This window comes from Bufo gargarizans, chromosome 8, assembly GCF_014858855.1.
Source record: "Bufo gargarizans isolate SCDJY-AF-19 chromosome 8, ASM1485885v1, whole genome shotgun sequence".
NCBI lineage: Eukaryota > Metazoa > Chordata > Amphibia > Anura > Bufonidae > Bufo > Bufo gargarizans.
The window spans coordinates 135,953,387-135,980,062 of record NC_058087.1 but is presented as its reverse complement, the minus strand read 5'-3'; the positions used below and the strand labels follow the sequence as shown (position 1 = coordinate 135,980,062).

Genomic DNA, 26,676 nt, shown 5'->3' with positions numbered 1-26,676 from the left:
TTTTCTTTTTGTTCCAGAATACGGGACAACAGAGACGCACTAGACCTCTCTGTTTCTCCCGGGGTTGAGCTGCGCCAGTGCCGGTCACCCGCACTGCTGCCTCCCCCACAGAAGGCAAGGTGGACCAGGGCAGCCCAGCTCCCCTGCATCCCGCCAGCGCAAGGGTCGCCCGCACGCCAAGCCCCTCTTCCAGCGTCCTGCCACTACGGTGCCAGTAGCTGAAGGGGCGACCCTGCTGGAACGGACCGAGGGTGAAGACATCTGTGGTGAGAGAGTGGCTTCTCCAGCCCTACGTCCCCTCCCTCCCCGGTCTCCTGCGTGACTGACCCCCATACTGGTAGCCTATCCGAGAGCGGAGAGGTGCAAGGTTTAGGCATTACCCATTGCTTTACCAAAGACAGATTTAAAATGTTTGTCTCTTATAGCAAGAGTGGCTATAGGGTGGCCCTGCTGGACCTAGGGTGGTCCCTGGGGTGCCACAAGGCGGCAATCTGCTCCCTCTCTTTCCCGCCATAGATCATACCGAAGAGGGGGCGCTTACCGGTGCGCTGCTCAGGACCTGCTGCCGCTCCTGACGGCATGGGTAATCCTGGGCGCAGCCAAAATTTAGTCCAGGCTTCGTGGCCTGCTGGCCCGCACCATCCGGTGCTCTTTCCTCGGGCCCCTGACTTTTCCGGGCCGCGGGGTGGGCACCCGCGGTCTGCATTGCATGTGCGCACTATGCTATAACTAGGCCGGCCGACCATCCGTCCGGTTGGCCGGACGCCGCAACTTTGGGCCCAGACATCGCGGCCTACTGGGCCGCACCTCACGCTCCTCTCGGGTCCCTGATTCTCCCGGCTGCCGGGTGGGCTCCCGCAGCCGGCATTGGATAGCGCTGTGTTCCAACAGGTCCCGGCCGGCCGTCGGTGCATTCCGGCCGGCCGGGGCGCTGCATAGTTTGTTCAGCGGCCTGCTGCGCACTTCCGGCGCTCGGGTTGGGCACCCGCGACCGGTACGGGGGCTCCCGCGGCCGGCTTAGGCCCGGCCGATACTTTAAATACTTGCGGCCCCGGTCAGCCGGGCGACGCTAAAATTTAGGCCCCGGCTTCACGGCCTACTAGGCCGCAACATTCTAGCCTCTGGGGGGGGGGGCGGGAACTCTCCAGGCGCGGATTCTTCCCGCCTGGAGGTTCCCCCACCCCCAGGGGTTCGCTGCGCCGCCCCCAGGCCAGATGCCGGTTAACCCTTTGGGTATTGGCCGGCTCCTGAGGGCCTGTACGACCTGTGCCCCTGTATGGTGGCCATCTTTCTGCCTCAGGGAGGCTGTAATATTAATAAATAAATAATAATGATAATAAAAATAATAAAAAAAAAAAAAAAAAAAAAAAAAAAATACTATTAATTTGTTTTAAATAACTGGACTTGTGGGCTGCGCAGGACGCGGCAGCCTCATCGTTCAGTACTGCTGTCTGTATGCATGCCCCCCTCTCTAGGCGGTGTGTCGTGTTCCCCGGCCGCGGCGCCTCCCAGGCGTTTTTTTTCTTGCCCTCGCCCGGGATTCGGCGCTGGCCAAGTGCATGCAGATTTTTTTCTGACCAGACTTCGTCACCCACTCCAGTTCTGGTGGCTGCAGGTGCATGACCCTCCTTCCTAGGCGGAATACTGCACTCTCCCTGGCTGCGGCCTGGCCTCGTGCATGATCCCCCTTTTCTAGGCGGACTGCTGCACTCTCGCCGGATGCTGTGTTGGCCATATGCACGACCCCCTTCCACAGGCGGGACGCTGCACTCACTGGATTCGCTGCCGGCTTTGTGCATGAACCCTTCCATAAGTGGAATATTGCACTCTTACCGGATACGGTGCTGGCCATGTGCATGAACCCCTTCCATGAGAGGTCTACTGCACTCTCCCCGGATAAGGAGGTATACTGCACTTTCCCCGGTTACGGTGCCGGCCATGTGCACGTTCCCCTTCCATAGGCGGAACACTGGATTCGCTGCCGGCCATGTGCATGAAACCTTCCATAGGCGGAATACTGCACTTTCACCGGATACGGTGCCGGCCGTGTGCGTGAACCCCTTTCATAGGTACACTGCACTCTCACTGGATCCGTTGCAGGCCATCTGCATGACCACCACCCCCCCCCCCCCCCCCTTCCGTGGGCGGTGTGCCGCACTCTCACTGGATTCGCTGCCGGCCATGGACATGTCTCCTTTCCTCAGGCGACATACGTGCACTCTCATCCGTGGCGGCGCTCTCACTGGATGCGTGGCTGGCCATGTGCATGACCCCCTTTTCTGGGCGGATTACTGCACTCACTGGATGCGTTGCCGGTCATGAGCATGCCCTCTAACTTGGGTGGAATGCTGGCACTTCCATTGGATACGGTGCTGGTCTTGTGCTTAACCCCCCATTATTCCATGGGCGGCATTTTGCACGCTCACACGATCCACGGCTGTCCTTGTTTATGCTGTGCTGGACTGGTACACGTCCCCCTTCATTGGCGGAGTGGTGCACTCTCACGACATTCGGTGTTGGGTGGATTTTTGCACAATCACTTAATGATAGAATAACCTGTGCATGCCCCCTTTCACTAAAGTGGACCTTCCTGCGTTCTGCTGGATATGTGCGGCCATGGGCATGGCCCCCTTCTGGGCGGAGTATGGTATGTCCTACCTTTCCGGAGTAGGTACTGGCCTTGGCATCCCCCCCCTTTTTTTGGGCAGGCCTCTGCAGTGGTTGCCAGGTACATTTTCCCCCTTTTCTGGGCGGACTGTTTGCGTTCCATCGCATGCCGTACTAGTCTTGTGCATGACTACCTTTCGGGTTGCACTTTGCACTTCCATTGTTACGGTTGGACTCTGGCTGATTCTTCGCTGAGTGACTATTTTTTGCAGTGGGCGGACTTTCTTGTGCGCTCTATCCGTTGTTTGGGCCGTGTATGCCTTCTCCTCCCATTGGTGGGTTGGCCTTCTCACTGCTTACGGGGCTACTCGTCCGTATGCCCCCCTTTATCCTGAGATGTACTTTTTTCTCTTGGGATATGGTGCTTCCAGCAAGCCTTGCACTATTCTCTAAAGAGCTCATTCGGTCCAACTGTGTGGGCCTGAGGTGGTGTCCAACAAACAGCAGATGAATGCCCAATGTATTCAAGGTACATACCTTTTTTATAAGTAGACGGGCTCTACTTGTTCGCTACTGCACCTAGCTGGGTGGTACTCATTCCTTTCGTGGTCCCTAGATACGTACCCATTCGTCCTCCCGCGGCATTGTTCCCCTGCGCTAGTGGTCACATGCTCGAGAGTGCTGTTGTCTGCAGCGCCTCTCGAATTCTTCGTTGGCTCGTGCAGGACTGCGATTCCCTTGCCTGCTGCAATTTCCTCCTCTTCGGATGCAGTGTGGTATGAGTCCTTCCTCTTGGCGCCTCTGCGCTTCTGTCTGATCTGCTGCCAGGTTCGGGCTGCTATTCTCTGGAAGGTCACCCAACTTCTCTTGGGTGCTCGATTACCCAGGTCCGGAGGACCTCCGCCTTGGGTTCGCCAAGGTATTCGCCTTCTGCGAGGCGGTGGACCGGGCGTCTCTCAGTGTAGCGGGTTCTGCTTTTCAGCTGGCCTGTGGCTTCCCTGTTGCCCACCCCTCCTCCTTTCGGTTGGAGGGTGTTATGCCGGCCTCTGTCTCCACTGCCTTATCTCGCCGGCTTTGTTTGGCTCCCGCTCGGTACGGATCACTCCGATGTGGCTTCCCGCCGGACTTCAGAGGCTGTTCTTTCACTGTCCTCCCCACTGGGGAGAGCATGGTTGTTCATGTGGATGGTTCCGGTGTTCCTTTTGGCCTCGTGCTGTCTCCCTGGTTCACACTGGCTGTATTAGTTGTGTGCCTATTTACCGAGTCTACCGCGTGCTATCCTTCCGCTGAGTGCAGATTGCATGGTCCTGCTGTAGACTTGCCTTCTTGATAACTTGGGGGGACTACCTTTTTCGATCCAGATTGTCCTTTGATCTCCCACACCGGGGCTGTACAACGTGGTTACATCAGCATGGACTTTTGCCTGTCTTCTCCTGGTCTCTGGCGGATCCTTTGGGTTCTTTCCATCTGTCCTCTGCTCCCCCACTCGGGTGGATACGGGACAACGTTGTTCGAGGGCCGACAGGGCTAGGTTTGTCGACCCTTCTGCCCGTGTTACTGGTCTGCGCCTGATCACATTGGGTTTTCGCCCGCTTGCCAGGCGACTCCAGCGGGTTCGCTACTGTCCACTCCTGGCTGTGTTTCGTCCAGGATCTGTCGTAAGGCTTAGGGTTTTTTTGTATGGGGTTCTGTGGGAAGCTGTGCATTCCCCACTCTGAATTTCTCTCCCCATGGTTCTGTCGTTTACTTGGGGTGTCTAGTGTCGGCGCTGTTCTTCCTCTTCCAGCGTTCCCGGCCCTCTGGGCCTGCCAAGACCTTCTTCCTCGGAGTGGCTCTTTGGTTCCTCTGTACTGTCCTTCGGTACCGCCCTGGGACTATATACTGAGCTCTCGGCGCTCCAATCTTGTCCTTGGGGCCGTTACAGAGGTTCTCTCTACCCCTTCTGTCCGGTACGGTTGTGTTCTGTATCAGTCGTGTCTCTGACGGGTGCCGGAATGGCCCTTTTTTTGTTACGAGCCTTCTGTCTTTTCCAGGACAGGGCTGTTCTACATCCCGTTTTTCTTCGTTCCTTCCTTCCTTCCTTCCTTCCTTCCTTCTGAAGGTGGTGTTTGCCTTTCGCTTCAACACCTCACCTATTTGGACGTTGTTTGGGCCTTGCCGTTTTTTTACTTGGAGATCTCCGACTCTTGTAGATGTTCGGCCTCTTGGGTTTCCAGGAGGTCTGTGCATAGGGTTGACGGACTCCAGGGTGGTTGTCCTCCGCTTGCTCAGATTGGCTATTGCTGAGGTTTCCGCACCTAGGGCAGGATTCTGTCTTGGTGTCACCGTTCATTTCACCAGGGCGGTCGGTGCCTCCTGGGCCGGAGGCATTGGGCTTCGGCCATGCATTTGGGCAAGGCGGCCACAGGTCTACCTTGCACGCCTTGACAAGTTCTACAGGGTGCATACTCTGACTTTGGCAGATGCTGCCTGCCCCGCCTGGGTTTGCGGGCGGCGGTTCATTGATGCCTTTCGGGTGCTTCACCTTGGTGCTGTGGTCCCTCCCCCTTTTGGACTGCTTTTGAACGTCCCAAGGTCTTCTGTGTCCCCCAAGGAAACTGGGCGAGAAAACGAGATTTTTGTATAACTTACCAGTAAAATCTCTTTCTCGCTCTTTCCTTGGGGGACACAGCACCCACCCATTCATTGTTTTTCTCTGTACAGTTTCCGAGTTTTTGTTACCCGTTGGGTAGTTGGCTTGTTGGTTCCTTGTTGGACTTTGCCTTTTCTCACTGCTTGGACACGCAACTGGCAGTCTCTCTCTCCAGGCTGAGGGTATAGCTGTGGAGGAGGGGCTTAACAGTTTTCACTTAGTGTCACGCCTCCTATGGAGATGAGCTATACCCAAGGTCTTCTGTGTCCCCCAAGGAAAGAGCGAGAAAGAGATTTTACTGGTAAGTTATACAAAAATCTCGTTTTTCCCGTGACGCACCCGCATCTTATCCGGGCCAAAAACATGACGCCCGTGTGAAAGAGTCCTTAAAGAGGGCCTTTCACTAGTATACAAAGTAAAAACTAACTCTATCTGTGGGCAGAGCGGCGCCCAGGGGTCCCCCTGCACTTACTAGTATGCCTGGGCGCCGCTCCGTTCGCCCGGTATAGGCTCCGGTGTCTGCAGCTCCTTCTTTTGTACTGGACTGATTTTTTGTAGGAGGCGTGTCCCTTGCTGCAGGACTGGCCAATCGCAGCGCACAGCTCATAGCCTGGCTATGAGCTGTGCGCTGCGATTGGCCAGTGCTGCAGCAAGGGACACGCCTCCTACAAAAAATCAGTCCAGTACAACAGACGGAGCTAAGACACCGGAGCCTATACCGGGCGAACGGAGCGGCGCCCAGGCATACTAGTAAGTGCAGGGGGACCCCTGGGCGCCGCTCTGCCCACAGATAGAGTTAGTTTTTACTTTGTATACTAGTGAAAGGTCCTCTTTAAAGGCGAGCTGGCTTCATGATACTGCTGGTTGTTGGAAAAAGTCAACAAGCATGTCATGCGACACTTCCCTAACAGCCTGTATAATCTTTGGGACAGCTTGTTTTCCATCAAATAACCGAACAGTGCCTGCCGTTAATAGTGCACTTTTTTAGCACGCAGATCACCAGACCAAGCTATGTGCAGCTACTGAGCTAGTAAGGAATGCTGGGACTCGCCAAATGCCAGACGTGCTCACATAGCATGCCCTCTTTCCTCGCTGCAAGAGAGGGCAGAAGCCCATAGACTTTCTGTTGAGTCCGCCTCACTTCCTCTTCTGCATCGAAAAGAGAGACCTCTGTGTGGGTGCTTCTCTCTCCTCGTTCTGACAGTCGGTGGTGGGTCTCAGCACCCAGACCCCCACCAATCAAAAACTTTTATACTTTGCTGTGACATGTCAAAAGTTTTATGAAAACTCAGTGACCACTTAACTTTTAATTTCCTTTTAGGGTGCTTTGAAGATGGAGTTTCAAATCAGCAGCTTCTTTAACTAGGATATGCCATCAAAGTCAGATTAGTGCAGGTCCCACCTCTTAGACCTGAACTTATCTCCAGAAAGGGCCCCCAAAAGGGAACTATCTCCAGAAGTCCCATAGAAATTAATAAAGAGCACGCCGAGCAGGCACGTTCACCGCTCCATTCGCTTCTATGTGACTGCCGGAGATACTCGCCTATTTTCAGCAGTCTCATAGAAATGATTAGAGGGCACCTGTGCGGCTGCTCTGCTCACTTCTGGGATCCCGTTCTGGAGATATCGATCTACCCCCGTTGTCTAAGATGAGACAGGTTGTTTAGTTAAAAAGTTAAAGGGGTTTTCCCAGAATAACAATTTATGACCTTATATCAGGCATGGCCAACCTGAGGCTGTCCAGCTGTTGCAAAACTACAACTCCCAGCATGCTTAGATTGCCTACAGCTTTCAGCCTGCAGCAGGGCATGGTGGGAGTTGTAGTTTTACAACAGCTGGAGAACCGCAGGTTGGCCATGCCTGCCTTATATATTGCTTGGCTTTCTTAGGGCATTAGATATTAGATGCCCTAAATTAAAGGGGTCTGTCCTGGCTAAAATAGTTGTCCCACAATGACAACTTATTACCTATCCACATTGCAGTCCGGTCTCTTTGGATGGACCTCCATCATTCTAAAGGATCGAGGTCCTGTGTCCCATGTTGGAATGCTGCAGTGATTGAGCACATGCACTGCCACTCCAATTAAACTCTATGGTACAAGTCGAGACACCACTTTAAACTGGAACACAGGAACCCCATTCTTGTGATGGATGAGAGTCCCAGCTGTTGGACCCTCACCAATCACCCATAATGTGGAAAGATAAGTTATCGATTCAGGACACCCCAATTTAATCAACAGGCAACGCCCCTTTTACTTGGGGCATCTAATATGTAATGCCCTTACAAAAAAACAAGCAAGCAAGCATCGAACTGCAATCGACTGGAGAGGTACCCACTTTTGCACATGCCAGAAGTTAGGTATAATTTTTTCACTATGATAACTAGAAATGTTATATTCAAATTTTTCTATGCAGAGGTTGTGTTACGTATGCTAACCAGGGTTTGCTCCTCATTTCTTTCACATCTACTGATCCTGTATGTCATTTATCAAGTTAAAAATCCTTTCAGTACAGTATTTGATGAATAGCACTGGTACAATTTGTGCATCGTAGGCTGGAGCAGATTGGAGCTTCAGCAAGCAAAGAGTATTCTTTGGAGAAAGCCATGGAGAAGATGAAATCAGAGTGGTCCACAATAAGCTTCAACTTTGTCCAGTATCGGGATACAGTAAGTTACAATATTTAAAATACATGAGCAGCCATAGATTTCAGAGGCCTGAGCCCAGGAGGGCACCTGCCGCCATTGGCCAGGTACATAAGTACCTGATGCTCTCAGCAAGTGATCAAAAAGTCATACACACTACACAATGGTATCAATAAAAAAACTACAGATCGTGCTGCAAAAAATGAGCCCTCACACAGATAGACATAAAAAGTTATGGGGGTCAGAATATAGCGATAAGAAGAAAAAATACATTTTTTCCAATGTTTTTTTTAAAGAAAAACTATTAAAGTGATATCGTTGTAATTGTCCTGACTCCGAGAATGAAAGTAAGGGCTCATTCAGACGACCGTATGAATGGGTCTGCATCCGTTCCGCAATTTTGCGGAATGGGTGCGGACCCATCCATTTCAATAGGGCCGCAAAAGATGCGGACAGCACACCGTTCTGTTTCGAGGCCCCGCAAGAAAGATAGAGCATGTCCTACTCTTGCCGATTCTTGTCCACAATTGCAGACATTTCTAGCATAGAGCTGGTCGTGTGCAGCCGCAAAATGCGGAACACATACGTCCGCTATCTGTGTTTTGCGGATCCACAAAACACTTATGACCGTCTGAATGAGCCCTTTCAGGTCAGTTTTACCACATAGTAAACATGGTAAAAACAAAACCCATAAAACTGTGTTGGAATTGCATTTTTTGTTTCCAATTCCGCCCCATTTGAAATGTTTTTCCAGCTTCCCACTACATTGTATGCAATAGTAAATAGTGCCATTAAAAAGTACAAAATGCAAAAAATGCATAGCCTGTGATTTAATTCGAACAGAGACGCAAATTTACCAGGTGGAGTGGTACCGGTAAATACAGCTACATATACAGCTACATATGTACTTGTTCCTGTGGCATTAAATATACAGGGAAAACAGCTTGCGAATTTCGTAGGAGAATAGGGGAACACCTCAATGACATAAAAAATCACAAAGATACCCAACCGAGCCCTACACATTAACAATGCTCATCGAGGAAATCAACAAGGTCTCAAATTAATGGGATTTAAATTGGTACAACTTTATATTAGACGTGGAGACTAGGACTAAACTAAATCTGCAAAGAGAGGCTTGGTGGATTTCCCATCTTAAAACCACCGGCCCGAGCGGTCTAAACGAACAGTTACATTATGGCTGTTTTTTTATAATTTTACAGTCCGTATGTTCTTTTTGAATTATTAAGTCATTAGACTATTGACGGTACCTCTCGGATATTTGTCTGTATTCTTTACCATCTATTGTATCCGGGCCTAACTCTGTCATTGAGATACGATGGTTTGGAACAAAAATTCCATCCTAATACTAAGATGACAGCATTAATATACATCTTCTTACTTCCATATCATCTGACCTGTCAGTCAGCCCAGGGGACGGACCTGGGCGCATCAATGTGCACAGGCTCCCTACCCTTCTTGCTGACGTCATCCATAACATCAGACTGAGGGATTCCCAGGAGGGGGAGTGACTGTCCATGTCAGACAAAAATCCTACTCCCTTCCGGCATCAAGCAATACATCATCGGTATCTCCCGACCTGGTGTCTTCTGCACTTAAGCGCTCCTCGAAACAGGTGTGCATTTATAAATCCACGAGGGACGCATTACGGTGGCTGCTAGCATCAAGTCTTTATTACAGATATGGAATCCTTTTTTCTGTACAGAGCTGAGATGCTCTTCTAGCTGCCTGTGGATTTTCTCCCTTTTCCGTCATTTGGGGAGTTGACAGAGGTGCACACAGCCTTTAAAGCAGTATACATGTCTAGGAAGTCTTTCTAACTGTCTGTAGCGGCACACCATAACCGCTATCAACTAACCGTAGTCCTCTGTCTAGACCGCACGCCACAGTGTGGTTGCAACGTGTTGGAACCTTTGTCTGCATGGACTTCTAACCAGGATACCTTACCCGTATCCCTTGGATGGGTAAATACATTACTCCTTTAGGGATTACCAGGGTCACTTAATGAAATGACCATTCCAGTGAGATCACCCATTTTAGAGTTTGCAGCATACTCACCTGGAGAACCAGTGTAGGGCGTCAGGGATACACTAGGGGATGAACTTCCCCATCCCATCCATTTTGGTTTTAGGTCTCCTGGATGAATCAACCCTTAGATAACTATCATTGTTATTCTTCAATACCGATAAGATGGCTTTTAGTATGACAGCACTTCTGGTTTGACTTGGCATAGTGTTGTCCAGTAGTAAGTGACGCCGGATTTGATTCATGGATTAATTATTGTAGCTGTATTTTATCTATGGTTTTACTTAAAAGTTACGATTTAGCTTTTGGTAGCTAGAGTTGTTCTAGTCAAGTTTCTAAAAAACATGTCAATTGTCTAAAAGTATGATTTCATGATGGATGAGCCACGTTTTGCCATTTCCCTTCATCCACAAGGCCGTGATCCATAAAATTCTTGTTAGATTTTGTTTACCGCCATAGTGTTTGGCTTTGCGCTAGTGCTCAGTACACAATGCATTCTTTCCGGAAAGGTCTCTCTTCTGCTGACCGCACATCGCACACATTTTTAATAACTGGGTTTTGAGATCTTATATCCCTAATCTTCGATGATTTCAAGCACTGTTTGTTGTTTAGCACACTGACACTTGTGGATAATACCCTTGATCTCTGTGCTTTGATTGAGGAATTAGAGAAAAGAAAATGGCACTTTGCTTTGTTTAGTGGGTCTTAAGGAGCAGCGTTAAAACAGAAAGCCAACATCTGACTCAGTACGGGAAAAATAATGAATGGCAAGTTCTGCTGTGGTTCAAAAAAAAAACAATGAATGCGTGTATGAAAGAAAATACAGTGTAGTATCATTGACTATATTTCCAGAGTTAGGTCAGTTCTGTAAATGTGCATTTATTATGACAACCCTCAAGGTTTTTCAGTAGTTAATACTCAATACTTCTGGTTGTGACAAGTTATTCTCTATCCACAGGATAGGGGATAACTATTATATCTGTGGGCGTCCTGCCACTGAGAACCCCACCGATTATGAAAACGGGACCCCCGAAATGCCCAGTGTGCCCATACTGCATGCACATTACCGCTCTATTAATCTCTATAGGAGTTCTGACCTCACGCTCTGTACATTTCGAGTTGCCCCAAGGGGTACGAGTAATCAAAGTCCCAGGGGTAGGACCCACGCCGATCTAATAGTTATCACCTATCCTGTGGATAAAGAATAACTTGGTAGAATGGCAATACCTCTTTAACCATACATTAGTTACAGTCCATTACAATTTAGTTTTTTATATTTTAATTTGGCCCCTGAAAGGACTTCTCCGCTTTGGATAAATACTTTTTGTTTGAAGAATAAGCTTATCGAAAGATATGCCCCTGCTGGGACCCCTGACAATCACTGGTTATCGGATGGGGAGCCTATACCCCATTCTCCTGTAGCGCTACCAATGGAGAAATTAGGCATTACACTGTCCTCATTTAAATCAATGGCCTGTAGTGCACAGATTGACTGGAGCCTCCCGAGTGTCAGTGGCGTAACTAGAAACTGACTGGGCCCCACAGCAGATATTTAAATGGGGCACCCACATAAACCCTCTCATCCCATACTACCTTCAATCCTGTGGCTAATTAAATAGCTTTCTCAGACCAGGCCGGGCAGCTGCTCCGTCCATTTCCTTCACGTATCCTGTATGTCATGTCACTGTATATACCGTCATTGTATAATACTGTTGAGGGTGCCCTGACCATAACATCTTTCAGTCCTCCTCCTGAGTTCGGGCCCCGTAGGAGTTGCTTTCCCTGCTTCCGCTATAGCTACGCTCCTGCTGAGTGTCATTCTTTATAGCCATGCTCTGCTCTAGCTCATAGGTGAGGGACCTCAATGGGAAACTCCCCCTAGTAACTCAGAATCAATAATCAAGTATTTGAAAATGGGGATTCTAATCTGGACATCCCATTTAATTAAAGGAAATCAGTCTCCAGGGCAGGTTTATTAAAAGACAAGCAAGAGGGTGCCAGTCACAACGGAGATTTAGCAGACATAACTACGGAGAGAGGACCTGTCACCACCAAATCAGTACAATCTGCAGGCAGCATATTATAGAGCAGAAGGAGCTGAGCAGATTGATAAACAGTGCATTTGGTCTTTAGACCCTTTCACTTTTTCACATTTTGTTATGTTGCAGCTTAAAAGAAAATCCAGTTAGTTCCGATCATTCTGCATTCAATACCCCTTAATGAGAAACTGAACACAGAATGTGAGGTGAACGCATTGCACCCGCACTGAATCCGGACCTGTTCATTTCTATGGGGCTGTGCACATGAGCGGTGATTTTCACGCATCACTTGTGCGTTGCGTAAAAATCGCAGCATGCTCTATATTGTGCATTTTTCACGGCCCCATAGAAGTGAATAGGGCTGCGTGAAAATCGCAAGCATCTGCAAGCAAGTGCGGATGCGGCGCGATTTTCATGCATGGTTGCTAGGAGATAATCGGGATGGGGACCCGATCTTTATTATTTTCCCCTTATAACATGGTTATAAGGGAAAATAATAGCATTCTTAATACAGAATGCTTAGTAAAATTGGGATGGAGGGGTTAAAAAAATATTTTTTAACTCGCCTCATCCTCTTTTTCACACAGTCCGGCTTCTCTTCTGTCTTCTTCTTTGACCAGGAGCAAAAATCACGCATTTTCCCGCAACGCCCGTGTGAACCCAGCCTTACTCAGGACTTGGTTAAAGCACATTTGGCAGAGACATGTCGTAGTTTTATTCCGGCCGCCTCTCGGCATGTTTGCTCTGCTGCCGCCGGAAATCCGGCCCACCCCCATTATAGGCATTATGGCCAGAGCGAACCTCCGGTTGCACGCTTGCATTAGCGGCAACACGGATCCGACAGGCTGTTCAATCACCGGAACAGCCTGCTGGAGAAGGCTGCCGCTAGTGTGAAAGTAGCCTTATGCAGATCCACTCAAGCTCTATCGGGTTGGACATTTTCAGGTCTCTCCACAGATGTTCTATTGGGTTCAGGTCAGGGCTCTGGCTGGGCCACTCAAGGACATTCACAGAAGTGTCCTTAAAGGGAACCTGTCACCGGTAATTTGGGTATAGAGCTGAGGACATGGGTTGCTAGATGGTCGCTAGCACATCCGCAATACCCAGTCCCCATAGCTCTGTGTGCTTTTATTGTGTCAAAAAAAAACGATTTTATACATATGCAAATTACCCTGAGATGAGTCCTGTCCCTGACTCATCTCATGTACAGGACTCATCTCAGGTTAATTTGCATGTGTATCAAATTGTTTTTTTGACACAATAAAAGCACACAGAGCTATGGGGACTGGGTATTACGAATGTGCTAGTGGCCATCTAGCAACCCATGTCCTCAGCTCTATACACAAAATCCAGGTGACAGGTTCCCTTTAAGCCACTCCTGTATTGTCTTGGCTGTGTGCTTAGAGCCATTGTCTTGTTGTAAGGTCAAACTTTCGGTCCAGTTTGAGGTTCAGAGCACTCTGGAACAGGTTTCCATTTAGACTATCTCTGTACTTTGCTTCATTCAGCTTTCCCTCAACTCTGACCAGTCTACCTGTCCCAGCCTCTGAAAAGCACCCCCACAGTATGATGCTGACACCTCCATGCTTCACTGTAGGCATGGTATTGGGCAGGTGATGAGCAGTGCCTGGTCTCCTCCAGACATGATGCTTAGAATTGAGGCCAAAAAGTACAATCTTGGTTTCATCAAACCAGGGAATCTTGTTTCTCACAGTCTGAGCCCAGATTGAAGGCATGCTGCTGTGATGGTTGACCTTCTGGAAGTTTCTCCCATCCGCACACAGGATCTTTGGAGCTCAGTCACAGTGACCACTGGGTTCTTGGTCATCTCTCTTACCAAGGCACTTCTCCCCAATTACTTAGTTTAGAGGGGCTTCTAGCTCTAGAAAGAGTTCTGGTTGTTCCAAACTTTGTCCATTTAATAATTATGGAGGTCACTGTGCTCTTGGGAACTTTGTGCAGATTGATGGGGGAAAACTTTTTTTTTATTTTTTTTTTATTATTTTCGCACAAGGCCACAACATAACAAAATGTGAAAAAAATAAAAGGGTCTGAGAACTTTCCGAATGTATTGTATATTTTGGTGGGAAAAAATTCAATAAAACTTGAAATGTATTCATTTAAATCTCTGCTATTTCTGACTTCACTGTACATGGAAAAGTGTTGTCAGTGATTGATAGCATTCTCTGTGTAAGTGTGTATATATAGATAGCTGTCAGTCCCCAATAGCTGTACACGGGGGAGGTGTTATCAGTGATTGATAGCATTCTCTGTGTAAGTGTGTATACAGAGATAACTGTCAGTCCCTGATAGATGTACACGGGGGAGCTGTTATCAGTGATTGATAGCATTCTCTGTGAATGGGTCCGCATTCTGGAACATTTAGAACAATAGAACTATTTTAGAACTGCCTGCCGGATCACTCTGCTGCAAATATGAAAGTAGCCTATACTGTGAATAGGTCCACTGCACTGAAATGGAAAAAAAGTGTGAAAATCCCCCATGCGAACATAGCCAATTCTGTAAGTAGAACCAGCTACATTGTAAATGATTCATTACACAGTATGTATTAGGACATCTGATGTCATCAGCTCTTTTCTTGCCTATTATTTAACCTACTAAACTGTAGGATCATTGCCAACAAGGCACATCTGAGGGCGGAATTACCAGTTCTGCAGAGAAATCACAAGTACAACTCTGCCCGAGCGATTCATTATTTATTTGCTCCCAGTTCATCGCTGTGCAGATGTCATTGCAGCACGTGCCAAAGTGTGCAGCTGCTCATGTAGACTGATGGAGTGACGCTCCAGAGGAATCGGTATGCACCAATAATTTAACTCTAATGCTTGATCCTTAAAATGTAGCAAAAGTTTTGTCGATACACACTTTTATAGTGTGCAACCTCAAAGGGTTTATCCGAAAGTAGAAAGTAATTTCAGTGGGGCCAGGGACAGTTTAAAGCTCTCGTCTCCACCGCTTCCGATCCCCCCGCTGGACGAAAGTGTGAAGTCTTGTCAATAGCACATCACCACTGTGGACTAATCAATGGACTAAACAGCATGTGACCGATGAGGCCTTTGATTGCCCCACAGTGGTGATTTGTATGTTGAAGGGACATCAAACTTCTGGTCCAGCGGGGAACAGAAGCGGTGGGAGCTTTGCTGTAAACCTAGAAAACTTTGAACAGGTGAGTTTTTTTTTTTTTTTGCTTTACGTTTTGCCCAGCCGAATATACAGTAGATTACTATCGACTCTCAGACAAATCTAATTTTTGCCATAGCAGAGAGACCCTGCAGAGTGGATGCAATAATAGGTGCCACAAAATGCTCTATTTCCTTTGTAGCAGGCACTGCACAGGAAATGTTTGGCCACATGTAGGTTCTCGGTGGAAGGGGTTAGAAAAACTGAACGCTTCATTTTAAGAAATCTAGAAGATTATCTGGCTGGGACAGGGGCGTAACGATCGCGGTCGCAGGGAGTGCGACTGCGACCGGGCCCGGCGGGGGGAGGGGCCCGCTGTACTAACATGTAATGAAGCGCTGTGACGGGGCCCAGCATGAAGTACAGTGACAATGCCGGGCCCCCATCAGGGCGCTCCATTACATGTTTACATAGGCGTGTGCCGGGTGTGCCTGGGCACACCCTAATAGGTTCGTCACCTCCGTGCTCACTGCCCTAGTCCCCTGTCTGTTATGCTGGCTGCCGCCGCCCACCGCACATAAATTAATCTACAATACCTGGCTGTGAGCTGCCGGCGGGCGGCGGCTAGTATTCACATAGGGGGGCGGAGTCCTGGACCCAGCTGACGCAGAGAGGGAGCAGTACGGGTCATGCTGTGCGGCGCAGGAGGAGTTGACGTCACGTCACGCTGCATCTGTGTGCCTGAGCCTCGCGCGCCTGCTAGCTGGTGAGGTGAGGGCATATAAAAAATAAGTATGTTCCATTGTACCCCCCTGTCCCACAGTGCTATGCCTTCTCTATTGTCCCCTGTATTACCCTGATACCCCTCAGTTATATAATATATCTGAGTGGTATCAGGGTAAATTATACAGGGGGCAATATAACTAGGGTTATCAGGGTAACATGAGGGGTAATATAACTGAGGAGGGCTAGGCTACTATCAGGCATTATACAGGGGTAATATAACTTATCTTACCCCTCACCCCTGTATTATGTCTTGATAGCCCTCCTCAGTTATATTACCACTGTATAATGTACCCTGATAGCTACCCCTCAGTTATATTACCCCAGTATAACGTACCATGATACCCCTCAGTTATATAATATAACTGAGGGGTATCAGGTTAAATTATACATTATTATACAGGGGGAATATAACTAAGGGCTATCAGGGGACATTATACAGGGGGTAATATAACTGAGGGGTATCAGGGTAAATAATACAGGGGGTAATATAACTAAGGGGTATCAGGGGATATTATTATACACGGGTAATATAACTGAGGAGGGCTATCAGGGGACATTATACCTGTGTATAATCTCCTTGATAGCCCTCCTCAGTTATATTACCCCTGTATAATGTACCCTGATAACCCTTAGTTATATTACCCCCTGTATTATTTACCCTGATACCCCTCAGTTATATTACCACCTGTATAATGTCCCCTGATAGCCCTTCTCAGTCATATATCATCAACAGGTCCTCCATAACAGTGTGCCATCCACAGATCCCCCATAACAGTGTGCCATCCACAGATCCCCCATAACAGTGTGCCATCCACAGATCCCCCATAACAGTGTGCCATCCACAGATCCTCCCATAACAGTGCGTCATCCACAGATCCTCCCATAACAGTGCGTCATCCACAGATCCTCCCATAACAGTGCGTCATCCACAGATCCTCCCATAACAGTGCGTCATCCACAGATCCTCCCATAACAGTGCGTCATCCACAGATCCTCCCATAACAGTGCGTCATCCACAGATCCTCCCATAACAGTGCGTCATCCACAGATCCCCCCATAACAGTGCGTCATCCACAGATCCCCCCCATAACAGTGCGTCATCCACAGATCCCCCCCATAACAGTGCGTCATCCACAGATCCCCCCCATAACAGTGCGTCATCCACAGATCCCCCCCATAACAGTGCGTCATCCACAGATCCCCCCATAACAGTGTGCCATCCACAGATCCCCCATAACAGTGCGTCATCCACAGATCCCCCCATAACAGTGCGTCATCCACAGATCCCCCCCATAACAGTGCGTCATCCACAGATCCCCCCATAACAGTGTGCCATCCACAGATCCCCCCCATAACAGTGTGCCATCCACAGATCCCCCATAACAGTGCACCTGCGCACTGAGGAGAGACTGAAAGGAGGGGAAGATCCGCGGAAGGAAGCAGAGGACGGCGCAGCAGACGACTGAATAGCTTTTTTTGTAAGTAAATTATTTTATTATAGTGCTGAAACTGCTTTAAACTATAAAGAAAAGTTTTGGAGAGTGTTTCTCTCTTTCTCAGGTCTGAAGCCATACTGAGGAAGAAAGCAAAACTCTTGAAAGCTTGTCTTTTAAGTATTAGGTTGGTACAATAAAAAGGTATCTCTGCGTACAGCAATACTCGTATTTTGTAATCTTATTTATATATACTTATTTTGTTTTTTTCAGTGGTATGATTAAGTGGTGAAAATTATTAGTGCCCCCCCCCCCAGTTTTGACTGTGCCCCCTATATATTGTTCCTAGAGTCGCCACTGCGCAGAGGCGAGTCACAGCAACGCTAGGCTGAGGCCTGGCCTGTGTGTGTGTATGTATATAATATATATATATATATATATATATATATATATATATACACGGGCGTGTGTGTTTGTACTTTATGGTGCACACCCTAATGCAATAGGCTGCGCACGCCTATGCATGTTTAATATGAAGCAAGGTGGGGGAGGTTTGCGCAGAGGGGGGGAGGAGGAAGAGGGGGGACGCGCGCACTCACTCACTCACATACAGTCCGCCCGGCATTTCTTGTCACTGCCAGGCTGTATCCAGATCATCAGTGAAGCAGGCGCTGCTGGCTGTGGGAGGAGCTCTGAAGGCCCGGGAAACTGCCTTCAGCACAGCCAGCAGTGCCATGTGAGTGTGGCAGCGCAACACCAGGGAAGAGGGTAAGTATGTGTTTTTTTATTTTCTTTTCCTAACACTGCAGACTGGGGGCAAAGGGGAAGGGGGTTGATGGGCACAACTAGAGTGAGGGGGCACAAAAGTGGGCATCTCTACTGAGGGGGCACCTAATATGTCATAACTACTGTGAGGGGGGCACATATAAAGGCATAACTATGAGGGGGCACATATATCAACTACTGTGAGGGGGGCACATAATCTAGCATAACCACTGTGAGGGGCACATATGTGGGCATATTTAATGTGAGGGGCACATAATCTGGCATAACCACTGTAGGGGGGCACATATCTGGTCATAACTACTGTGAGGGGCACATAATCTGGCATAACTACTGTGAGGGGTAACATATCTGGCCATATCCACTGTGAGGGGCACATATCTGGGCATAACCACTGTGAGCGGGCACATATCTGGGCAAACCCCTGTGAGCGGGCACATATCTGGGCATATCCACTGTGAGGGGGAACTTATCTGGGCATAACTACTTTGAGGGGGCACATATCTGGCATAAATACCATGAGGGGGCACATATTTGGCATAACTACTGTGAGGGGGCACATATTTGGCATAACTACTGTGAGGGACACATATCTGGGCATAACTACTGTGACAGGAACAAAGGTAGGCATAACTGCTGTGAGGGGCCACAAGAAGGACATAACTTTTGTGAAGGGACCACAAGGTGGGCTTAATTACTGTGAAAGGCCACAAGGTGGGCATTAGTACTGTGAGGGGCCACAATGTAGACATTAGTACTGTGTGGTTGCACTTAGGGGAAATGTCCTAAATTACCCTGCTATACATTGGCATAGCTCAGTCTACCAGGCCAGCACAGCGCCCCCTGCTGGTAGTTTCATAGGGGCAGTCACCATCCCTTCCTTATGTGATTATTCTTTTTTTCTCTATCACCACAGGAACCTTGTTCTGGATCCAGCGGACATCACGCCGACGCCAGAGACACCCTGGATGAGGTAGGACCAGATTTTATTAGGACTGGGTGAGTGTAGCCATGCATTGGGCTTAGGGCTCTTTAACACGAGCGGATCCCGTGTGGCTAAACTGCTGTGTGAAAGAAAGCCAAGCCCCGCTCCGGACAGCAGAGACACGGAGCAGTAACATGACTGATAATGCTCTTTGCCTCTCTGTGATCGTTTTGCTACAAAATCACGGTGACAACTTTATCTCATTGTGATTTTGTAGTAAAAAGGTCACAGAGAGGCACGGAGCTGTCTCTGCTGTCCGGAATGGGGCTTGGCTCTCATTCACGCAGCGGACTAGCCGCACGGGAAAGAGCCCTTAGTAAGAAATTCTGCCGCTTCTTTGTATAAATGGGGGGGGGGGGGGGGGCCCCGATCCAAAGTTTGCACTGGGGCCCATAACACTCTAGTTACGCCACTGGGCTGGGACAAACATCGGAAAAACATAGGTACTTTTTTTTTTTAAACTCGTGTTATTGAAGAATAACATAGAAGAAATTGGGCATACACAATTTGTCCAGAATACAGACCCTCCGGGCAGCACCTCCGAGACAGACGGCAGTTAATACATTGGAATGTCGAAATAACATTGGAATATATGTAGATTCCGCAGCCAGAGACACTACAGCACATTAATAAGACATTTGAACACAATCCTCCATACTATACAGGTTTCACGTGGCCCCTAAGGAGTCTTGCGAGCGTAGGAAGTACAACACTTCTTCCAGGGGGCCCGCAGTGTGTGAGAGTTGTCTAAGGCTACATTCAGATGAACGTAAGTGTTTTGCGGTCTGCAAATTGCGGATCCATATTTTGTGGACCGCATAGGGCCAGCCCTATACAGAAATGCCCATCCTTGTCTGTGATTGCGGACAAGAATAGGACATGCTCTATATTTTCTGTGGGGCCACGGAACGGAACTATGGATGCGGAGAGCACACAGTGTGCTCTCCGCATCTTTTGCGGCCCCATTGAAATGAATTAAACTTTATGGAATGTGGACATATGATTTCAGTTTTTATACACAATCCTCTTATAGGAGATAAAAGTATTTACTAAATTGCTTCACTAAAGAACAGGGGGGGGGGGGGGCATCTAGGCATCCACTGTAATGCCAATGATTTATGAGCCAGAAATGGCACTTTATGTAATAAAAGCCTCATATGATGGGGCCACTGTCCTTCCTCCATGATTCCCAAAAGACACATCCCAGGGTGAGAGGAACAGGGCGTCCCAGCACCACCAAGAACAAATTAATTACTGTATTCCAGAAGGTCTGCAGCTCCGGACAATACCACATGAGATGCATAAAATCCACATCTGGGGTTAAACATTTCTGTCACTGGGAATCCTACCCATCCTAAACAACCGAACTGGCATTAAGTAACATTGATGTAGTATGCACAGTTGTGAACCCAAGCAGTTTAGTTTTCAAAAGATGTGTGTACACAAAATAGATGAGACCTTTAGGACCTTGTTTTCTAAGGATGCCTATAAGTGGGTGGGAGGAGAAGGGAATTGCGGGAGAGGGGAATAAGTAAGTCGGGAGAGGGGAATTGCGTTGATAGAGCTGAGCTGCAGGTAATAATAGAAACCAGTACGTGGAATAAGCTACATAACCTGGATTTCTTCAAATGACAGGAGGTTATTATTATGATAAAGGTGAGATAGGGCTGTGATACCATATCCCACCCAAAACTCGGAATCTGGGAAGGACCTGAGCTGTGCCAATTAGCCATTTTGCCACAAGGGAGTCTTGGCAGGAATTGCATCAAATTGTAATAACCTCTTGCCAAAGGCCCATACATGTGCGGCCAGTCTATGCAAAGGTAATTATTGACCTTGAAAAACATTGGGGTATTTTGGAACTGCCCACAGAGAGTTTTCAGATAGTTCGTGTTGAAGGTAATGCTCACTATTAGGCAGGGGTCTATCACCCATCCGTGATTTTGTATACTGTAGTTGTCCAGCTAATACAGTTGGAAATTGGGCAGGGCAGCTCCCCACATATCCCTTAGTCTCTGTAAAATGCTCAAACGGAGTTTAGGTCTGTTACCCCAGATAAAAGGGGGACACCAGAAAATCCGTAGCATTAAAGAACCTCCGCAGTACTACAATATCTATATGGTCCAGAATATACAAAAGCTTAGGAAGGGCGATCATTTTCAGGAGGTTAATCCGTCCTGCCACAGACAATGGCAAAGTGCTCCATACTTTCGTCTTGAACCTGAGATAGGTCAGTAAGGGCTCGATATTAAGTGAATAGGATTGGAAACTATCTCTTGTAATATGCATTCCTAGGTATTTTAAATTGGGAGACTATGGCGCGATGGCAAAGCTCCTCTCCAATATGCCAACCAGTCCAACGGAGAGGCATGAGAAAGGATTTCTACCAGTTGATTTAAGAGTCCAAAGAACCTACCAGATGTGTCTATAATCGAAGCAGCGTATGGCATGGAATTTTTAGGTTCTGAGAGAAGTAGTACCATAACATCAGCATACATACAAACAAACAAAAAATGATGGTGGAGTTGTTCAAGGAATTTGGAAGACATTCTTGGTCAAAGATCCGGTGATACAGGGATAGCAAGTGGGGACCAATGATGTCTTTGTACTGAACATAAACTACTATGGGAAGACTGACTTACCTTTTTAATCTGACAGATGGCAGAGGTAATTTCACTGAGAGAAATATGAGAGTCCAGGAGGTCTCTATGACTAGACAGCAGAGCAGGGAACTGTATACCATTGAGATAATCGCTTAGGGTCCCCGGGTCAGAGTCTGCTCTTGATCTATTTACAGTAGGTCACTATAGAACTGTCGGAAACACCCCAAGATATCAGAAAGACTGGTTAGAACCCGGATATCTATAGATTTGAGTTTGAGCACTGGTGTATTTGTCGAATATTGTCGTACATTATGGGCCAATAATTTAGCTGATTGATTACCGTGCTCAAAAAAACCTGTTTAGTAAAGAATAAACACCCCTGTGCCTTTTCTGTTAGGAGATGTAAGTACTGGTCTCCCACCATAAGACACTGAGATTTATTATTTTCAGTAGGATTCTCTATAAAGGCATCGCCTTCCCAGCTCTTCCTCTTCCCTCACCGAAGATTTTTTAATCTCTTATATATATATATATAAAAATGAGTTTCTGTCTGTCTGGACGTTCTTTATGCACGACCAAACGACTGGACCGATAGTCACCAAATTTGACACACCGGTACATCAGGTGTCCGGGAAGGTTTTAGACCGGGTCACAGCTCTCTAGGACTTAAAGTTCCTGAGATATTCCCAAAAAATTACCTGCATTAGCCAATAGAAGCCAGCAAGCCTTTCACTTACATCCGAACTGCCATTTACACGGTCACATGTCCCTTATTAGCCAATAGAAGCTCACAGGTCCTACTACAGGTTGCCATAACAACCGATCACAGGTTTTAGCAGTTCGCAGGTCCTTAAATATTCAGTCATATGACGTATGATGGCACAACTACACTGCTACATGCATGGGGGGAAGGGACCACTATCAAACGGACGGCCGCTGTGGAGTTCACTGTTAAAGGGGTGGTCAATGTTAAAGGGGCGGGCACTGTGGAGGTCACTGTTCAAGGGGCGGGTACTATGAAGGTCACTATTAAAGGGGTGGTCAATGTTTAAGGGGCGGGAACTGTGGAAGTCACTGTTAAACGGGCGGCCACTGTGGAGGTCAATGTTAAAGGGGCAGCCACTGTGGAGGTCATTGTTAAATGGGTGGGCACTGTGGAGATCACTGTTAAAGGGGCGGGCACTGTGGCGATCACTGTTAAATGGGCAAGCACTGTGGAGGTCATTGTTAAAAGGGCGGGTACTGTAGAGGTCACTGTTATGGGGGATACTGTTGATATCTTTTTACAACACATGGAAACAAGAAATTAAAGAGATTAAATATACCTGTCCGAAGTCGGGTCCGTCTGCTAGTATATGATATAAAAGATTTAAGGCACCCACGGAGGTAGGACTTGGATGCCTCCCATACTAATAAGTAGATATCAATGAATAATTGAAGCTCATCAGGTATGTAATCTGAAGTCCCAAATAGGGTTATCCAGAAGGGTTAAATCCGCCAGCACTTCTGTGGGGTAGGGGTGGAAGACTGTAACAATAGCCACAATAGGGAATGGTCTGATATTCCTCCCGGTCTCACCTATTCTAGTACGTGTTGAGAGGGACCCAAACATATAATCTATCTGGCTAAGTAAGTGGCGGTGGGCCGCATGACATGAATATGCACAGAGATTCGGGTGTTTCAGTCTCCATAAATCTATCCACTGCACCTCTGTCAATACCCCCACTAATCGAGACAGGTCTGAACACCGTATTGATCAAGGGGAGGGTCCATGAGGAGGTTAAAGTCTCCCATGCAGAAGACTTCTGCTTCTGGATGTGCTGCAGCAAATAATATTCCTTCATTAATAACAACCAGAGAGGCAGGTGGGGGGTTATAAATACATAGAAGAATATATGGTATACCGATTATCTTTGCCTTAGCAAAGACCAAGCGTCCCTCAAGGTCTATCTTAACACATTCGGGTTTCCAATTTAGAGAGTTATGGATGAGAAGCGATACTCCTCTAGAAAAGGAGGTATGTAAGGTTTGATATAGCGTTTGAGCTCATGACTTTTTGAGGCGGTCCATGGTGGAGGGGACCAGATGCGTTTCTTGGAGACAAACTATATGGGATCTTTTAGAACAAAGTGCAGAGAACACCATAGACCTTTTAAGGGGGGACCCCAGGTCTCTCACTTTCCAAAAAAGATATGTGAAGTTAGGTATGACTATTGTTAAATGTCAGAATAAGTAGGATAAAACCCTTATATTACTAGTAACACCATGGTGCTCACCGCCTTTGGAAAGGATTTCATGTGTACTGAATTAAGCCTGTGGGTATAAGCAACATTCAGGTAAAGAACCAAACTATACAAACAATAACAATCTGAGGTGGTATCGATCCTCCACAAAGGTAAAATCAAAGATCAATACTCCAAAATGTGAAAAGTGGCAAATTAATATAGGGGAAGTCTGTGTTGCAACAATAGAGACTTAGCCTCACAGACTATAAGAAGGCCTATATAGGCGTCAACACAATACATCTAACAGAAAACTAGGCGTTGCATGACTGGGAAACTGTAAGGCCCCTTGCAGACAAGCATGTCCGGATACGTTGCAGCAAACCCGTGTGAGTAGGTACCCAATTGCAGTCAGTTTTGACTGCGATTGTGTTCCGTTGTTCAGTTTTTATCGCGCGGGTGCAATGTGTTTTGCACGCGCGTGATAAAAAACTGAATATGGTACCCAGACCCGAACTTCTTCACAGAAGTTCAGGTTTGGGTTCAAGGTTGTGTAGATTGTATTATTTTCCCTTATAACATGGTTATAAGGGAAAATAATAGCATTCCTAATACAGAATGCATAGTACAATAGGACTGGAGGGGTTAAATTATTATTATTTTTTAACTCGCCTTAATCCACTTGTTCGCGCAGCCGGCATCTCTTCTGTCTTCTTCTTTGAGGAATAGGACCTTTGATGACGTCACTGTGCTCATCACATGGTCCATCACATGATCTTTTACCATGGTGATGGATCATGTGACGGACCATGTGATGTGCGTAGTGACGTCACCATAGGTCCTTTTCCTGTGCACAGCAAAGAAGAAGACAGAAGAGAAGCCGGGCTGCGCGAATAAGTGGATTAAGGTGAGTTAAATTTTTTATTATTTTTTTTTTAACCCCTCCAGCCCTATTGTTCTATGCATTCTGTATTCAGTGTTGCTATTATTTTCCCTTATAACCATGTTATAAGGGAAAATAATAATGATCGGGTCCCCATCCCGATCGTCTCCTAGCAACCATGCATGAAAATCGCACCGCATCCGCACTTGCTTGCGGATGCTTGCTTTTTTCACGCAACACACAAGTGATGCGTGAAAATCACCGCTCATGTGCACAGCCCTATTGAAGTGAATAAGTCCGGATTCAGTGCGGGTGCAATGTGTTCACCTCACGCATTGCACCCGCGCGGAAATCTCGACTGTGTGAAAGGGTCCTAATAGGGACAGAATAGCATACAGTCCATGCACTTCCAAGTGGGCTACAATATATGGAGAAAATTGAAGACAATGTCTAGTAGCCCAGGAGATAGGAGAATACATGGAGCAAAAAAACAACAACAAACATCAGGTCATAGACAGTAGGAACAGTCTTACAGGATAAGACGATCATCTCCTTGAGGTAGACAACCAGGAATATGAGATCTGGAACTCCCTCAAGCGGCGCTTGACACTGACGAAGGTGGCCCAATGTTTGTGTAATTCAGAGAAATCTGGAAAGAAGGATACTGATGTGTTGTCAAACTTAATTTCTCCAAGTTGACGAGCAGATTGTAGCATGGTGTCCTAGTCTCTGTAGTTAAGTAAACGAGCCAAGAAGGGCCTGGGAGGGGTCCCCGAAATGGGAGGTTTTGCAGGAAATATATGAGCCTGTTCTACAATAAAGGCCCTGGAGAAGGGGGCATCAGGGAATAAATCTCGCAGTCATTTTTCCAAGAATTAATCTGGCATTTGGCCTTCTGTTCTCTCAGGCAGGCCAATAATACGCAAAATATTCCGCCTGGGCCATTCTCTAAATCATCGGCCTTTTGGCTCCAGAGCTCAGCTTTGTGGGATAGATCCTGTAATGTGAAAGTCATGGGGGCCGTGCTGTCGTCCAGGGCTGAGATACGATCTTCAGCATGGGTGACACAGTCTCTGAGATTCTGAAGATCTTGCCCGAGACCAACATCTACTTTAATTTTGTCTATTTTACCAGTAAGAGAGTCCATAGAAGTTTGTATAGCTGCGAGACCTGCTTTAAGGTGAGCTCTTTTTCCCGCTTGTTGGCGGTCTCCCCCAGCTGTTCTGCAAGGCATTGGTGTGCGAGAAACATGGGTATTTATAAAAAAAATTAAAACAAACACAAAAAAACACACACAGCTGATCAGCAGTTCCTTACACAACCCATGGACAGGTTTGACACTTGAAAGTAGCCATATATTTCTACTCCGGTATGATCCCTTTAATGTTAACACATACCAATGTTGCAAATTTCCTTCACGTGCCATACAATGGAAATGTTATTTTCTTAGCTTGTGATATATAAGAGAACATGACGTACAGTACTCAAAATACCTACTCGCATTTGTGATTAGATACATGCTGATATAACCTTTCTTTTTGACAGAGTACAAGCATCCTGTCCGCTGTTGATGATATTCAATTACTGCTTGACGACCACATTATTAAAACCCAAACAATGTGTGGTTCACCATTCATTAAACCAATTGAAGCGGAAGCCAGGGTAAGAGGAAATTGCAGCAGTTATGAGCTAACCCTTTATTACAAGTACATTATGTGTCTTAATTAGTTGTCTGTGAATGAGTGATTAATGAGTCAATCTGTATTTGCAGCACATAAACATATTAAAGAATGATTAAAATCGTTTACCGGCAGGTAGTTACACCACAGGTGTAATACGGCTGGGTACAGGAGGTGGTAAAGCAGTGGGAGTTTAT

General features: G+C 47.2%; 1 protein-coding gene across 1 annotated transcript in view; it reads left to right on the top strand.

Annotated features, from left to right (window-relative positions):
- DNAH3 (dynein axonemal heavy chain 3) overlaps positions 1–26,676 on the top strand; it is a 373,397-nt gene that overhangs the window by 169,632 nt on the left and 177,089 nt on the right. Inside the window, exons 27-28 of the mRNA XM_044304498.1 lie at positions 7,792–7,906; positions 26,346–26,462. Of these exons, the coding sequence (XP_044160433.1) occupies positions 7,792–7,906; positions 26,346–26,462 (232 nt within the window). The remainder of the gene's footprint in view (positions 1–7,791; positions 7,907–26,345; positions 26,463–26,676) is intronic.